We start from the raw sequence: 16,908 nt of genomic DNA, 5'->3' as shown, positions 1-16,908 counted from the left end.
TATTTCAAGTTAGAACGTGCTTTCTCTTTGGTAACATTTCCTGGATGGAAATGATGTTTTTCCTTCTTAGAACTTTTATTGTAGCTGTGAATTGGTATTTTTGTGCATGTTTGATTCTCCCTGTGTAGTTGTGAGCTTCTTAAGGACAAGATCCACATCATGTTTGTTCTTTGTACATTCTAATATAATCACTTAGATATAATTATTCAATAAATACTTGTTGAATGATAGAAAACTAATGCAAGTTTTTATATTAGATTAAAAATATACAACTCTAAATCATTATTTTTCATCAAGTTATCTTTTTTTGGACTGTTGAAATATGAAAATAATGTTTAAAAATATAGTATAAGCTCTATGTATAGCCCAATTGCACAGATACTGGTTTCATAAATTGTCATTTTAATTTTTGTTAGAATGTCCAAACAGTTCCCTCTTGGCTCTCAGGAACTTCCCCAGCTGTAAATCTGGACACAGAACTTCCTGAACATGTGTCACAATGGGCTGTTACTACACTGAAGGCAGCAGTACATCATAACTTAGAAGGTGCAAGAAAACATTATGAGACATATGGTATATATGACATATATTATTTTATCGTAAAAGAATACCATTTTTATTTTTACTAGAAATTGGTCAGATATTTGGTTGTCTTGGGCTGTCATGAAAGAGCAGGAAGAACCAGAAGTGAGCATAGGCATGGTTTTTGGCAGAATCACAGATCCAACCCAACCTAAGAAACTTGAATTCTGTTGTCAAGTCTAATGGGTGAATGTTAACTGGAACAGGGTGATGAAGCAAAAAGATATAGAGAAGAGATGTTGGAATAAGGAGAAAGCTAAATCAAGAGTTAAATCAAGATAATTTCGAAGAATAGTTTTGAAGAGACTGCAGCTCAGTTTTATAGTCTCCTCAAGTATGTATGGGGTCAGGATTGTTACTTGACATTCTGTTAATCAAAACTTTCTATTAACTGGCTTAACAGTACCTCTATATTATTGTAAGATCATTAGCATACACTATTATCTTTATTTTAAAATGTCATGTTTAACCTGGTTTGCTTGTTAGGTCTATTTTATTAATGTATGTTAATTCTCTATTAATAATATTTAATTGAATAGTCTACTCATTTCCCTGACCATATCAACAAAACACTTTATCTTTTTGAATGGGTCTTATTGTTGAGATTTAAATTAGGTTATTGATTTTCAGTTGAAAAATATAATTGGCTTCTTGATGGGTCTGCGGTTGAGCTGATAGAGACTTTCCAAGCAGAAGATCATACTTTTGATGAATACACAGAAGTAAGTGGTAATTCTGTTTTTCATGAGTGCCTTTGAATTTCTGTTTTAAAATTAGGGTGAATTTTTTTTCCCTGTAAAGTAAATGCTTCAATTGAAGTTAATAGAATTTCTCATTCAGAACATCATTATAGTAAATTCATAGGTTCATTTCATAATTTATTATTTTATTTTATTTTAGAGAGAGAGAGCAAGTGGGGGAGAGGGGCAGAGGGAGAGAGAGAGATTCTTAAGCAGGCTCCATGCTCAGTGCTGAGCCTCACATGGGGCTCAATCCCGCGACCCTGGGATCATGACGTGAGCCAAAATCAGGAGTCCGATGCTCAACCAACTGAGCCACCCAGGCTCTCCTCACCCCATAATTTCTTTAGTCATTCATTAACTCATTCATTGCTTCAACAAAAATCTCTTCATCACATTCAGACACCTAGCAAGGTTTTGGTGACGTTAAAATAAATGATACACGCACATTATCCTCAGGAGCTTATATTTGGCCTGGAAGTCAGACATAGGACTAACAACCATGATATGTACAGATAGGTGCTGGAATGGAGATGTGAACAAGATGTTGTGGAAGCACAGAAGAGGGAGTGGTTGCATCTGCTTCGGAATATTGGTGACAGTTTCTTGAAGAAGTGAATAGTGAGCCAGGCTTTGAAGGAGATGTTTATGGGTACAGAGGAACTGTAGCATGACCAAGATAGGTGAAGAATAGGTAACATAGGAATGTAGTACACAGCAAATTTAGAAGATGAAGTTGGAAATGTAAGTGGGAGCCATGTGGGAAAAATTTTAGGGTATCTTTGCTCAACAGTTTGTACTTTGTTTTGAAGGTTTCTAGCTGTGCAAGTAATATACTTGGATCTGATTTTTAAATGCTTTTTTATTTTTTTAAGTTTATAGGAAGATTTCTCAGTCTCGCCTCAGAAATAATGCTTTTGCCTCAGTGGGTTCATTTCCCTATGGTGCGTTTGGATTGTGAAGATTTGAAGACGGGTCTAACAAACAAAGCAAAAGCCTTTGCAAACATATTATTAAATGACATAGCTTCAAAACATAGAAAAGAAAATGAAAGGTAAGTAGAATTAATTGCTAAACTTGGAATTATAGGGTTAAAAGAAATATTTTGCTAATGATAACTCTTGTTTAAAAGATTAGGGGGTGCCTGGATGGCTTATTCAGAAGAACATGTGACTCTTGATCTTGGGGTTGTGAGTTTGAGACCCACACTGGGTGTAGAGATTACTAAAAAATAAGTAAGTAAATAAACTTAAAAAAATTAAAAACAAATTTTTAAATGTTTGTTTATTTTTGGGACGGAGCCAGACAGAGTGCTAGCGGGGGAGGGGCAGAGAGCGAGGAGACACAGAATCCAAAACAGACTCCAGGCTCAGAGCTGTCAGCACAGAGCCCGATGCGGGGCTCAAATCCATGAACTGTGAAACCATGACCTGAGCCAAAGTCGGATGCCCAACCGACTGAGCCATCCAGGTGCCCCAATTTAAAAAAAAATTTTTAAAAGATTAAAATATAAGTTCTTACAATTTTTTCTTCACAGCTGCCTCCTAAGGACTTTCCCTTGTAGTCCCATTGGTCTGGTTTTTGTTTGTTTGATATGGTTTGAGAATTGTTTTGAGGAAACACAGGATTTTTTTTTTTTTAAGAAACTGAAATAAACTAGTGTTTGGATACAGGCTGCATGAAAACAGAAAGACTATAAACTTTCAATGATATTGGGAAGATCTTGGATTGTTCCTGACCCCAATATTGTGGTCTTACCTAACTTATTTTTATCATCTGTAAAATAGAGACAGCAATACCTACTTTGCAGAGTGGTTGTAAAATTAGATTCATAAACTAGTGGCTTGCTAGTTGGATATGTCATGCAGACACTTTTTCCTTGTCTCATGCTGGGTTTCATTTTTTTAAACGTATTTTAATGTTTATTTATTTTTGAGAGAGAGAGAGAGAGAACAGGGGAGGAGCAGAGAGAGAGGAAGATACAGAATCCGAAGCAGGCTCCAGGCTCCGAGCTGTCAGCACAGAGCCCGATGCGGGGCTCGAACTCACAAACCGTGAGATCATGACCTGAGCCGAAAGCGGATGCTTAACCGACTGAACCACCCAGGAGCCCTGTATTTTATTTTATTTTTTGAGAGAGAGAGCAGGGGAGGAGCAGAGAGAGATGGGGACAGAGGATTTGAAGTGGGCTCCCCATTGACAGCAGTGAGCCCCATGTGGTGGTTGAACTCAAGAACTGCAAGATTATGACCTGAGCTGAAGTCAGATTCTCAACTGACTGAGCCATCCAGGTGCCCCTGTCTAAACACATTTTGAATTAGCTGTCAAAATTTCAAAATGTTGACACACACACACACACACACACACACACACACACACACGCACACACAATCCAGATCTTTTACTTTTCTTGAAAAGGTGGGAAGACTGTGCCTTGTTGGGCCTGCAGTGGTAGGTGGAACTGAGAAGCAGTTTCCATTTTATGTGGAATGTGTCCTTTGGTTTGTTCACCCACTGCTGAATCAACTCATCATCCAACTCATTTAATTCATCTGTTACCTGCCTGTCTCCAAAAGAATCTTAGTTTGTAACTTCTGTAAGGACTAAAACTAATACATGTAAAGCACCTAGCACAGTGCCTGGGACATGGCATTCAATCAATGCTAGCTAGTATGTTTATTTTCCCAGAAGCAATGTGAGAAAATCATGTGCTTTAGAGTCAGAAAGATCTAGATTTGAATCCTGGCTCTGTAATGAACTAGCTCTATAACTCCAGGCAAGTTAATTTCCCTGAGCCTCAGTTTTCTGCTGTGCCAGCTGTGAAAAATAATACTTTCCCTGAAGGACTAATGTTAGGATCACAGATTACATTTTTTTAAATGTTTATTTTTGAGAGAGAGAGTGTGAGCATGAGGGGGCAAGCGGGAGGGGCAGAGAGAGAGGGAGACAGAGGATCTGAAGTGGGCTTTGTGCTGACAGCAGAGAGCCCAATGCAGGGCTTGAACTCACAAACCATGGAATCATGACCTGAGCTCAAGTTGGATGCTTAACTGACTGAGCCACCCAGGAACCTCCACAGATTATGTTTGTAAAGCATCTGGCACTGTGCTTGGTGTAGAATAGTCACCCAATGAAGGGAGCCATCACATCAATAAATATTTTTAAGTAAACAAAAAGTATATGCCTGTCAGGGACACCTGGGTGGCTTAGTCAGTCAGTTAAGTGTCTGTCTCGGTTTCAGCTAGGTCTGGATCTCACAGTTCGTGGGCTGGAGCCCTGCCTTGGGCTTCTCTGTCTCCCTCTCTCTCTGCCCCTTCCCTGCTCTATCTCAAAAATAAATAAATAAATAAATAAACAAACAAACAAACTTAAAATTTGACTGTCAAAAAGTGAAGTATTGTCAGGCATGCTTTGTACAAAAGTGTACTACACAAAAAGATATCAACAATGGCAAAGCATTCGTTTCTAACAATCCCATGGAATAAGAGCCACAACAATGCCTTAATCAAAAAATGATTTATGTTTAACATGACATTTTTTGGTATTTATTTTTGTGGTATCTGTGACTTTTCTGGAAAATTCTGTCACTTCCAACAAAATAACTGTATATTATTATAAACCCATGACATAAGAGCAGCTGAAAATTTGTCCAGTTTCCTCTATCTAGTTCATTCCTTCATTCTTTTCCATTTAAATTCCCTACTTGAGATAGATAACATCAAAAGGAGGAATGTGTGCCACTAGGTACAGTTTATTAAATAAATAATCATTAAAGAACGCTTTTCTTACTCACTGTTTAGTTTAGCATCTGTTTGGGCCAATCATTTGCTCTCATTTTGTCTGCCTTTGTCTTTTGTGGTACTGTCTCTCCCAAAGGGACACAGATTCTGCTCTAGCAAGGTGAAAGTGCCCTCGTAGGATCACCTGTCTTTTTGGCATTGTCCACTTTGTTGCATCCCTCCTAAATTTTTGAAAATCAAGAATGACATATTAAGCCCTACATGATCTAATTACTGCTCACCTCTCCAGCTTCATAATGTCCCCTTCTTTGTATTCACATTGGCCTGCTTACCATTCCTAAGTACACTCTACATCACACTGCTTAGCTGGATGTTCAAGAGAGTTGAAGAGATCCATAGAAAATTTTTTTCTAATATACCATAATTTCTACATAAAAACGTTATGTCAATTTCATAGATTTTTGTAGATGTATGATGTATACCAAGTTACATCAGCTAAGTTGTCCTTAAATGTTTCAAGACGTCTTAGTGATTTAATATTTTGAGGCTATCACGGTTCATATTTTGTAATATTTATAACACATATATCAAATATGATATAGCATTAATTACTATAACCATAGTAAAGCAGAGCATTGTGTCAGTATCTGCAGTGATTTTGAAGCAATTAAAGAGCATGCATTAAAAGTCCCTGAGACAACAGAAGAGATGATGGATCTGATATCTTATGTAGAAAAAGCTCGGACTATAGGGATTCAAGAGTTGATTTTACGGATCAAGGTAAGAATCTTTTAATTACAATATTTTATTTATTTATTTATTTATTTATTTATTTATTTATTTATTTTATTTTAATGTTTATTTTTAAGAGAGATAGAGTATGGGGGTGGGGTGGGCAGAGAGAGAGGGAGACACAGAATCCGAAGCAGGCTCTGGGCTCTCAGCTGTCAGCACAGAGCCTGATGCAGGGTTTGAACCCACCGACTGTGAGATTGTGACCTGAGCTAAAGTCGGACACTTAACCAACTGAACTACCCAGGCACCCCTCTAGTTGTGTTTTCTTAGGCTCCTCTGGGCTCTGATAGTTTCTCAGATTTGTTTTGTTTTGTTTTGCTTTTTAATGGCCTTGACAGTGTTGAGAAGTACAGGTCAGGTATATCATAGGCTGGCGCTCTGTTGGAATTCATCTGATGTTTTTCTCTTGACTAGACTGAGGTAGTGGGCTTTTGGAAAGAGAATCACAAAGGTTAAGTGTACACACATCATCACATCGTATGAAGGGTACATATTATCAACATGACTTATCACTATTAATGTTGACCTTGACCACTAGTCTTAAATAGTGTTTATCAAGTCTCTCCACTCTTTTCTCCCCCTTTCTGTGATGTCCTCTCTGGAAGGAAGTCACTATATGCAACCCACACTTCAGAATTGGGGAGTTATGCTCTCCTCCTTTACCATGGAGTAGCTACATAATTTATTTGGATTTCTTCTGCATGAGAGATTTGTCTGCTTTTCCACTTATTAATTTATTCAATTACTTATTCATATCACTATGAACTAAGGGATATTTATTTTCTACTTAGGGCTATAATATAAATTTATTGTTATGTATACCTTAATATCTATTGCTAAATTTTTTCTTAATTTTTGAGGTTTCTTTTTTCTTTAAAAACTTTAACTTCAAAAATGTTACATATGTTTTATTTCCCTTCTTAATAGTTGAGATTCTTTTGGGATGTCTACATAAACCATCATATAAATTGCAAATAATGAGAGTTTTGGTTCTATCCTCATAAACATTACACATTTCCAAAATCTTGTTTATTTTCTTTGCTACGATGGACTGACTAGGACTCTAGTACAGTAATCACTTGATCCCAACCTCAAAGGGGGAGCTTTCAATATTTCACTATTAAGTATGACATTTGGTGTGTGTGTGTTTCTTTAATAGGTACCTTTATCGGATTAGTATGCGCTCTTCTATTAGGTGCTATTTATTTGTTTATTTTGAGCTCCCCCCCTTTTTTAAAAAAAAATTGATGTATAGTTGACACACAATGTCACATCAGTTTCAAGTTTACAACATAGTGATTCGACAACTCTGTACCTTATGCTGTGCTCACAAATGTAGTTACCATATTTGCACAATACAGCACTATTACAATACCATTGACTATATTCCCTATTCTGTACCTTTTATCTCCGTAACGTATTCATTCCATAACTGGAGGCTGTACCTTTCAGTTTTTTTTTTTTTATATTATAAATGGATGTTGAATTTTATCAGATCCTTTCTTTTTTGCATCTATGCTTTTTCTCCTTTAATCTATTAATATAGTTAATTGCATAGATGAAGTTTTGAAAGTTATATTTCTACATGCAATATAATATGCATTGTACACATTATATACATATTATATACATATATACTATATATGTCATACCAAAAACTTGTAAATTAGATCTTTGAGTCTGTATTTTAATTCTTTTTTTTTCAATATATGAAATTTATTGTCAAATTGGTTTCCATACAACACCCAGTGCTCATCCCAAAAGGTGCCCTCCTCAATATGTATTTTAATTCTTAAAAATTACAGCACTGCATATGTATCAATGAAAGCGATAGGAGGTAAAGGTCCTCAATTTATCCATTCATGCCAGTCTACTGGTTTAAAGGTTATTTTTCCCCTTTGCAAAGAGGAAAAATATGTAAGAAAAACATGTACTTACTATGGGAAACAGGATCTGACTTTCACCCCAAACTCTTCCTGGACAATTGCAGTGGTAGGTGAGATTACAATGTCAGTGGTAGGTGAGAAAGGTGATAATGTCATTGAAGATACAAAACAAAACAAAAGATGCCAAAATCTATGTCACCAAAGATTCAAAAATAAATACATAATAATAAAAAATATAAAATTCATTAAAAAAATTTAAGTCTTTATTTATTTTTTGAGAGAGAGAGAGAGAGAGAGAGAGAGGGAGTTTGAGTGGGGGAGGAACAGAGAGAGAGGGAGACACAGAATCTGAAGCAGGCTCCAGGCTCTGAGCTGTTAGCACAGAGCCCAACATGGGGCTCAAACCCACGAACCATGAGATCATGACCTGAGCTGAAGTCAGATGCTTCACCAACTGAGCCACTCAGGCACCCCAAAAATACAAAATTCTTTGAAATCAAAAGTTGAAAGTGTCAAACAAAAGCTGCATATTTGATCACCTTTTTCAGTCATGCACAAGGAGGACCAAGAGTACCTTTATGGTTAGTCAACTTCAAGATGAAACCTTTAGAGGCACCTGGGTGGCTCAGTTGGTGAAGTGTCTGACTTCAGCTCAGGTCATGATCTCACAATTGGTGGTTTCGAGCCCCGCATTGGGCTCTGTGCTGACAGCTCAGAGCCTGGAGCCTGCTTCGGATTCTGTGCCTCCCTCTCTCTCTGCCCCTCCCCCACTCACGCAGTCTTTCTCTCTTTCAAAAATATATAAACATTAAAAAAATTTTTTAAAGATAAAACCTTTAAAATGCTTTATTTCCAGCATAGAAGTCTACAGCTGTGTGGTGTGAAGCAAGTAAATAATCCTACAGCTACTGAAATACCCATGTGATTTGGGTAATATGAAATATCAGTTAATAATCTGAGTCAAATTGAAATTTGAAAGAGTATGAGAAATTGTTGGTTCTTTTCTTTTCCCTAATGCGTTTATTTCCTATATGGTGTATTATACCTGGAGTTTTCTTTTGTAGGAATCCAAACGCCGAATGAGTTACTTTTTAGATGTTTTCCTATTTCCTCCAGAAGACTTAGCTTTAAATTCAACTGTCCTTATGTGGCCTTGGAAAATTAATCCCATCTTTGATGAAAATGATGAGGTGAATATATTTTTCAGTATGTACTTTTGTATTCTGACGTTTTAAGCACATTTATTTAATCTACCTTTAAAAAGTAACTTCGTGTGTTAATATGAGTTTGGGGACAGCAACGTTTATGGTCCTGCAGGCTTAGGACAGGATGTTAGGCTTAATACAGGGTCTGGTAAGAAGTGGGACTGACATTAAAGAGGTCAGAACTACTTGACAGCAGCTACCATGTCCCTCTGGCCTCACTGTAGCTCCAGGCACTCCACCCCATTGCCTGGAAGGAAAGAGCTGCTTGTTAGTGACTGAGGACGACAGACTAGGGAGACATTTGGGTTCCCCAACTCTGGACCAAGGAAGCGTTTTTCAGGTTTGTAATGGCCTGGAACTCTTCCAGTTGGCCACAGTCAGATTGGGCCTATGCTGAGTCTGTGGTTCGGCTCTTGATGATTCTTGGACCAAGAGTTTAAATACAGTCCCAGGTATGAGCTGTGGCAGATACAGGGCTGAAACCTTCCCGGCTTGCTGTCCTCTGCTCACAGCACCACCATCCCAACTAGCATTTCTGCAGTTCCTCTTTTGCCATGACTGTCCAAAACCAACACCTGCCCAGTGCCGTGATGCTGAGGGCGGATGGTGGGTTGGGGCCAGAGTTGCCATTTCTGCTGTCGAGATTTCAGAGTCCGTCATTCTGTTTCGGATGAGAGGTCCTGGGAGATGATTAGACAGCTGGAAACATCGACCTGACTATTATTGTGTAAAAACTGTGCATAATTCTCAATGTATATTTATAAATTTCTATTTTTTATAACTTTGGGAGACTTCTTGGAGGGAAAAAGTAGTAAGCAGAGCCAGATTATGAATGTTATTGGGGCGCCTGGGTGGCGCAGTTGGTTGAGCGTCCGACTTCAGCCGGGTCACGATCTCGCGGTCTGTGAGTTCAAGCCCCGCGTCAGGCTCTGGGCTGATGGCTCGGAGCCTGGAGCCTGTTTCCAATTCTGTGTGTCTCCCTCTCTCTCTGCCCCTACCCCGTTCATGCTCTGTCTCTCTCTGTCCCAAAAATAAATAAAAAACGTTGAAAAAAAAAAATTAAAAAAAAAAAAAAAAAGAATGTTATTTATGAGCTCTAAAGGTCATAAATAAAAGGTCCTAATAAAAACTTTGCAAATGAAACAGAAAAAAAAGAGGTCAGAACTATTGTAAGTTGATAATAATAATAGTAAGCACTGCCTTAAGTGCTTTGCATTTAGTAACTCATTTAATACTTGCAAAAATCCCAGGTGTTCCTAATTCCCCATTTCATAGATGAGAAAAATGAGTCTCAGAGAAGTTAAGTAACTTGCCCAGTATCAGACTGAGTATACTTTAGATTTTGGAAAAGTTCTAGTGTAAAGCAGTCTCTCCTATGGTGGGAAGTGAGATGGTGTAGTAATAAAAAGCATGGACTTCAGTCAGATAAACCCAAGTTCTAATGCAGATCTTGACTTTTATGACTTTGTGACGTTGGGCATACCTCTTGATTTCTGTAAGTCTAAATGTCTTCATGTCTGAAGTAATAAGAATAATAACAATAACTGTGCTAATATAAGTAACGTGTTGAATAGTTCTTGACACTCGGGATCTATCTGTTAAATAAAGTATCTAATTAATATGTAAGAATTGTTACCATCACTTCAGAAAGCTAGGGAAAATTTTCTGTGTGGTTTATTATTATTTGCATTTTTATGCTGGTCGGTGTTTCATTCTTGTACTCATTTTTACTTCTGTGGTGGTTTTTATTACTACAAAAAGCGTTCAGATTTCTGATTTGATAAATTTCCTTTGTAACAAAATAACCTGATTAAATTGTCTCTTAAAAAGCTTATTGAGAATGCAAAACATGAAAAAGAAAATGAGCTGATAGCCAAGAGAGAGAAACTGATTTTGGAAATAGAAAAGGAATCACGCCGCATGGAAGAGTTTACAGAATTTGCAGAACTGGACCGCATGCAACAGGTGTGATGAACACAGAAGACGGTAGCTATGACAAGCCTGTAGATTAATACACGACATGTTTGCATACACTTAAAAACATGAAAAACATATGCTTACTCTGGCAAACAAGGTCTGACTCTTAGGCCTGAGCTGGTACTATTCATGTATCTTTCTTGTGACTTAGTGTTCTACCTGTAAAATAGACAGACCCATACATTTTGCTCTGTACTCTATACCATAGTTCTGTTGTGAAGTTGATATTTAAAGCCTTAATATAAATGCAAGAACACAGCCCATGCAGTGTCATATAATCTTATTTTAATAACATTACTTGGATATTTCCTGAGATAAACAATTATTTGCTTTCAGTATGTGACAGATGTAAGGCAACTACAGAAACGTATTCAGGAGTCTGAAGAAGCAGTTCAGTTTATTAACAAGGAAGAGGAACTTTTCAAATGGGAATTGACAAAATATCCTGAACTGGATAAATTAAAAGTGAACATTGAGCCCTATCATAAGTTTTTTAATTTTGTTCTCAAGTGGCAGCGAACAGAAAAACGGTAATTTTTGTTAGTGTAATAAAAATTAAGCAAATCTGGGGCACCTGGGTGGCTCAGTCGGTTGAGCGTCCGACTTCAGCTAAGGTCGTGATCTCATGGTTCATGGGTTCAAGCCCCGCATCAGGCTCTGTGCTGACAGCTCAGAGCCTGGAGCCTGCTTTGGATTCTGTGTCCCCCTCTCTCTCTGCCCCTCCCCTGCTAGTACTCTCTCGCAAGTAAATAAACATTTTTTTAAAAATTAAGCAAATGATATGGAAGGACTTGTAAAATGTTGCAGTGATATTTGATGTTGTTGTTGGTTAAGTGTTTGAAAGTAGGACATATTCATCCATTTGAAAGAGAACCAAGTGTCACACAGAAGTGTCAACCATTGGTAAGGTAGCACCTACCCTTACCAATATAATATGTAAAGTGTCACTTGGGTTTTCCAGAACTGATTCACTTTTTTATGCAATTAATGAATTTGACTAATATTTTTGGAGTCAAACCTGCATTTTATTTGGCTACCCTTAGTCATCCATTTACAGTCTGATATGTATTGTAGCACATGCAGCGTGGCTGAGATGATGGTGTTAATCTTCTCTCTCTACCATCAGCTCTACCTGTGTGATTAAGAAAAACGTAACTTCTCTTGCCCACAGTTGTTTCTCTTATGAGAGTCGAGCCTAAAGAATATCTAAGTCCCCCTTTACACTCCAGACATTTCTGAGTTTAGTATTTTTTCTTTCAATCCAGGTGGATGGATGGAGGCTTTTTGGACCTCAATGGGGAAAACATGGAAGCTGATGTAGATGAATTTTCCCGAGAAGTTTTTAAGACACTGAAATTTTTCCAAATGAAGCATAAGAAAGAATTGCAAGAAAAAAGAAAGGCAGCAAAAAAGCGGTCTCTGGGAGAGGACAAACTGGAAGAAGAACCGAAAGAGAATCCTACTATTATTATGTGCTCCACAGTAATGGAGCAGATTAAAGTTTTTAAGGTATGAACACATTTAATGACATTTTAGAAAGTCCTGGCCAGAGCTGTTCACATCATCCAGTGCTAATGAAGAGAAATAGAACGATTTAGAAGCAAAACCAAAGCTGAATCTGGAAAACTTGATCTATTACTAATCTATTAGTAGATCTATTACTTGATCTATTACTAAATCCATGCTTCATTCTTCCCCAATAAAGTCATTGAAAGCAATCCTTTCATAGAACTATGTGTGGCAAATAGAAAAGACTAGAATGACTAACTACAATGATATAAAGAGGGTAAAAAATTACCAGAGCAGACCAGTCAGCCAATCTAAGGGCAACAGCACAGGATAGCAGTTAGTTGGGGGAGTTTTAAAGGCATACCACTTATGTTTGTATCACAATTTCACACTTGCTAGTAGCATATCTTAGGCAAGGTATTTAGCCTCCCGTGCTTCAAGTTGTGTTTTTTAAAAAATGTTTATTTATTTATTTTGAAGGCGTGGGGCAAGGGGCAGAGAGAGAGAGAAGGAGAGAGGGAGAGAGAAAGAATCCCAAGCAGGCTCCACATACCCAACAAAGAGCCCAGTGTAGGGCTCTCACCCACAAACTGTGAGATCATGACCTGAGCCAAAATCTAGAGGTGGACGCTTAATTGACTGAGCCACCCAGGCACCCCTCAAGTCATTTTTAATGAATAAATACTAACAGTTTTTGTGACAGTTAATAAGGCCTCCAGCTTCCCTAGGCAGTAGTGGCCGGGTTCCAGGGGTGGTGCCATTTCCATTGTCAATGCAGTGGAAACTTGGATGGGATTTTAAGCATTGTTTGTGTCTGTATCTAGCACTCTCAGAGATTCCATGAGCTACCTGGATTTTTTTTAAAGAAACTACTTAAAATCGTTTTCAATATTTAATATATTTATGTGGCTTAAAAAATAGAGATATATCTGAAGAGTCTCCTTCCCATGTTTCTACCTGTATAACTCAGATTATCAATGTTACTACTTTTGTGTATACACTTGAGTTTTGTTACACATACAACCATATAAACATATGTTCTTATTCTTCCATCTTTTTACATAAAATACAGTGTCCTATATGTATTATTTTCCCTCTTTGTTTTGATTACTTTATCTTAGAGACCTTTCCTCATCACATACAAACTTTTTCTCTTTTTTTTGTTACACCTATATAGTGTTATATACTGGTATAAGATTTCATATGTGTGCAAGTATGACTACAAAGCAAATTCCAGAAGAGTAAATGCCAGCATAAAATCTATAGTCAAATTACCTTACATAGGGGCTATACCAGTTTAAACTCTCACCACCCTCAACAAGAGAATATCATCAAACTTGAGTTTTTGCTAATATAAGAGAATTTTATTTCTCTTATTATGTAAAGCGTTAAGCATATTTTTATATATTTAAGAATGTTTTGTATTTCTTTGTGAAATGTTTGGTCTTATCGTTGTCTATTTGTCTATTGAATTATTGATCTTTTTCTTACTGATTTCTAGGATATAATATATATAGATATTATTTATACATTAGTATTGATTATATTAATATTTCTAAGACACATTAATTTCCCAGGGTATTATATTGTAAGTATATATATATGTAATTCACATATATTAAAGACATTAGGCTTTTTCTATGTATGATGTATTTTGCAAATATTTATTATTTTTTTTTTTTACTTTATTTATCATGTATCTTGCCTTGCAGAAGCCTTTTTATTTGAATTTAGATTTATTGTTCCTGAAGTAAATGGAAAAGGAAGGTTTTTTATTTTTATGTAGTCATCATTCTATTCCTTTTTTATTTTTATTTTATTTTATTTTTTTTTCAACGTTTTTTATTTATTTTTGGGACAGAGAGAGACAGAGCATGAACGGGGGAGGGGCAGAGAGAGAGGGAGACACAGAATCGGAAACAGGCTCCAGGCTCCGAGCCATCAGCCCAGAGCCTGACGCAGGGCTCGAACTCACAGACCGCGAGATCGTGACCTGGCTGAAGTCGGACGCTTAACCGACTGCGCCACCCAGGCGCCCCTATTTTTATTTTTTTATTAAGTAATTTCTATGCCCAGAATGGAGTTTGAACCCATGACCTTGAGATCAAAAGTCGCATGCCCCAATGACTGAGCCAGCCAGGTGCCCCCATTCTTTTCCTTTGTCTACTGAATTTTAAATTATAGCTAGAAATGCTTTCCTCATTCCAAGATAATGTTTTCTTCTAGTACTTCCATAGTTTATTATTTGCTAACATTTTATTGAGGATTTTTGGGGTTAAATTCAGGAGAGATGTTGGTCTTAACATTTCTGTAATGTCTTTGCCAGGTTTCAGTATCAGGATTATGATGTCCTTATGAAAGAAATTGGAGAGTTTTATGTTCTCTATTTTCTGAAAGAGTTTTCTATAAAATTGGTATTAATTGTTTCTTAAATATTTTAGAGGCACATTCACCAGTGATGTCATTGGATTTTCTTGTGGGAAAGGTTTTGAAAAGGATTCAATTTCTTTAATATATATAGGGATATTCAGATTTGTATTTAATTTTGTGTCAATTTTGATAAGTTGTATTATCCAAAGAACTTTTCCATTTCTTCTAAGTTGTTGAATTTGTTACCATAAAGTTGCTCATGATATTTTTATTATCTTTTTAATGTCTGAAGAATCTGTATGGATAATTCCCTTTTCATTCCAATTCCAAATATTGTTAATTAGTTTAAAAATTTTTTTTTCATTTTATTTTATTAAAATTTTTTTCATATATTTTTAATTTAATTTTTAAAAAAATTTTTTTAACGTTTATTTATTTTTGAGACAGAGAGAGACACAGCATGAATGGGGGAGGGGCAGAGAGAGAGGGAGACACAGAATTGGAAGCAGGCTCCAGGCTCTGAGCCATCAGCCCAGAGCCCGACGCCGGGCTCGAACTCACGGACCGCGAGATCGTGACCTGAGCTGAAGTCGGACGCTTAACCGACTGAGCCACCCAGCGCCCCTAAATTTAATTTTTTTTTTTTAAATTTACATCCAAGTTAGTTAGCATATATAGAACAATGATTTCAGGAGTAGATTCCTTAATGCTCCCTACCCATTTAGCCCATCCCCCCTCCTACAACCCCTCCACTAACCCTCTGTTTGTTCTCCGTATTTATGAGTCTCTTCTGTTTTGTCCCCTCCCTGTTTTTATATTATTTTCGTTTCCTTTCCCTTATGTTCATCTGTTTTGTCTCTTAAAGTCCTCATATGAGTGAAGTCATATGATTTTTGTCTTTCTCTGACCGACTAATTTCACTTAGCATAATACCCCCCAGTTCCAACCACATAGTTGCGAATGGCAAGATTTCATTCTTTTTGATTGCTGAATAATACTCCATTGTATATATATACCACATCTTCTTTATCCATTCATCCATCGATGGACATTTGGGCTCTTTCCATACGTTGGCTATTGTCAATAGTGCTGCTATAAACATTGGGGTACATGTGCCTCTTTGAAACAGCGCACCTGTATCCCTTGGATAAATACCTAGTAGTGCAATTGCTGGGTCATAGGCTAGTTCTATTTTTAATTTTTTGAGGAACCTCCATACTGTTTTCCAGAGTGGCTGCACCAGTTTGCATTCCCACCAGCAGTGCAAAAGAGATCCTCTTTCTCCACATCCTCACCAACATCTGTTGTTGCCTGAGTTGTTAATGTTAGCCATTCTGACAGGTGTGAGGTGGTATCTCCTTGTGGTTTTGATTTGTATTTCCCAGATGATGAGTGATGTTGAGCATTTTTTCGTGTGTCAGTTGGCCATCTGGATGTCTTCTTTGGAGAAGCAGCTATTCATGTCTTTTGCTCATTTCTTCACTGGATTATTTATTTTTTGGGTGTTGAGTTTGAGAAGTTCTTGATAGATTTTGGATACTAACCCTTTATCTAATATGTCATTTGCAAATATCTTCTCCCATTCTTGTTGGTTGCCTTTCAGTTTTGCTGATTGTTTCCTTCGCTGTGCAGAAGCTTTTTATTTTGATGAGGTCCCAATAGTTCATTTTTGCTTTTGTTTCCCTTGCCTCTGGAGACGGGTTGAGTAAGAAGTTGCTGCGGCCAAGGTCAAAGAGGTTGTTGCCTGCTTTCTCCTCAAGGCTTTTGATGGCTTCCTGTTTTATGGTTAGGTCTTTCATCCATTTTGAGTTTATTTTTGTGTGTGGTGTAAGAAAGTGGTCCAGGATCATTTTTCTGCATTTCGCTGTCCAGTTTTCCCAGCACCATTTGCTGAAGAGACTGTCTTTATTCCATTAGATATTCTTCCTGGTTTGTCAAAGATTAGTTGGCCGTATGTTTGTGGGTCCATTTCTGAGTTCTGTTTTCTATTCCATTAATCTGAGTGTTCTTGTGGCAGTACTATACTGTCTTGATGATTACAGCTTTGTAATACAGCTTGAAGTCCTCCAAATGTTGTTAATTTAAATTTTCTGTCTTTTTTTTT

The 16,908-nt window shown here is 37.1% G+C and overlaps 1 protein-coding gene across 2 annotated transcripts in view; it reads left to right on the top strand.

Annotated features, from left to right (window-relative positions):
• Window positions 1-16,908, top strand: part of DNAH12 (dynein axonemal heavy chain 12) — a 211,253-nt gene that overhangs the window by 20,979 nt on the left and 173,366 nt on the right. The window contains exons 10-17 of one of the 2 annotated variants that reach the window (XM_081794954.1): window positions 417-573; window positions 1,213-1,304; window positions 2,198-2,376; window positions 5,707-5,842; window positions 8,808-8,933; window positions 10,779-10,913; window positions 11,262-11,455; window positions 12,191-12,434. In XM_081794954.1, coding sequence (XP_081651080.1) covers window positions 417-573; window positions 1,213-1,304; window positions 2,198-2,376; window positions 5,707-5,842; window positions 8,808-8,933; window positions 10,779-10,913; window positions 11,262-11,455; window positions 12,191-12,434 — 1,263 coding nt within the window. Of the gene's footprint in view, window positions 1-416; window positions 574-609; window positions 917-1,212; window positions 1,305-2,197; window positions 2,377-5,706; window positions 5,843-8,807; window positions 8,934-10,778; window positions 10,914-11,261; window positions 11,456-12,190; window positions 12,435-16,908 lie in introns of those variants that run through there. The other variant, XM_081794955.1, reaches the window with a different exon arrangement.

Source organism: Panthera onca, chromosome A2 (genome assembly GCF_046562875.1).
Source record: "Panthera onca isolate mPanOnc1 chromosome A2, mPanOnc1 haplotype 2, whole genome shotgun sequence".
Taxonomy (NCBI): Eukaryota; Metazoa; Chordata; class Mammalia; order Carnivora; family Felidae; genus Panthera; species Panthera onca.
Note: the sequence above shows the minus strand (reverse complement) of the source record. Positions and strands in the feature narration are given on the sequence as shown.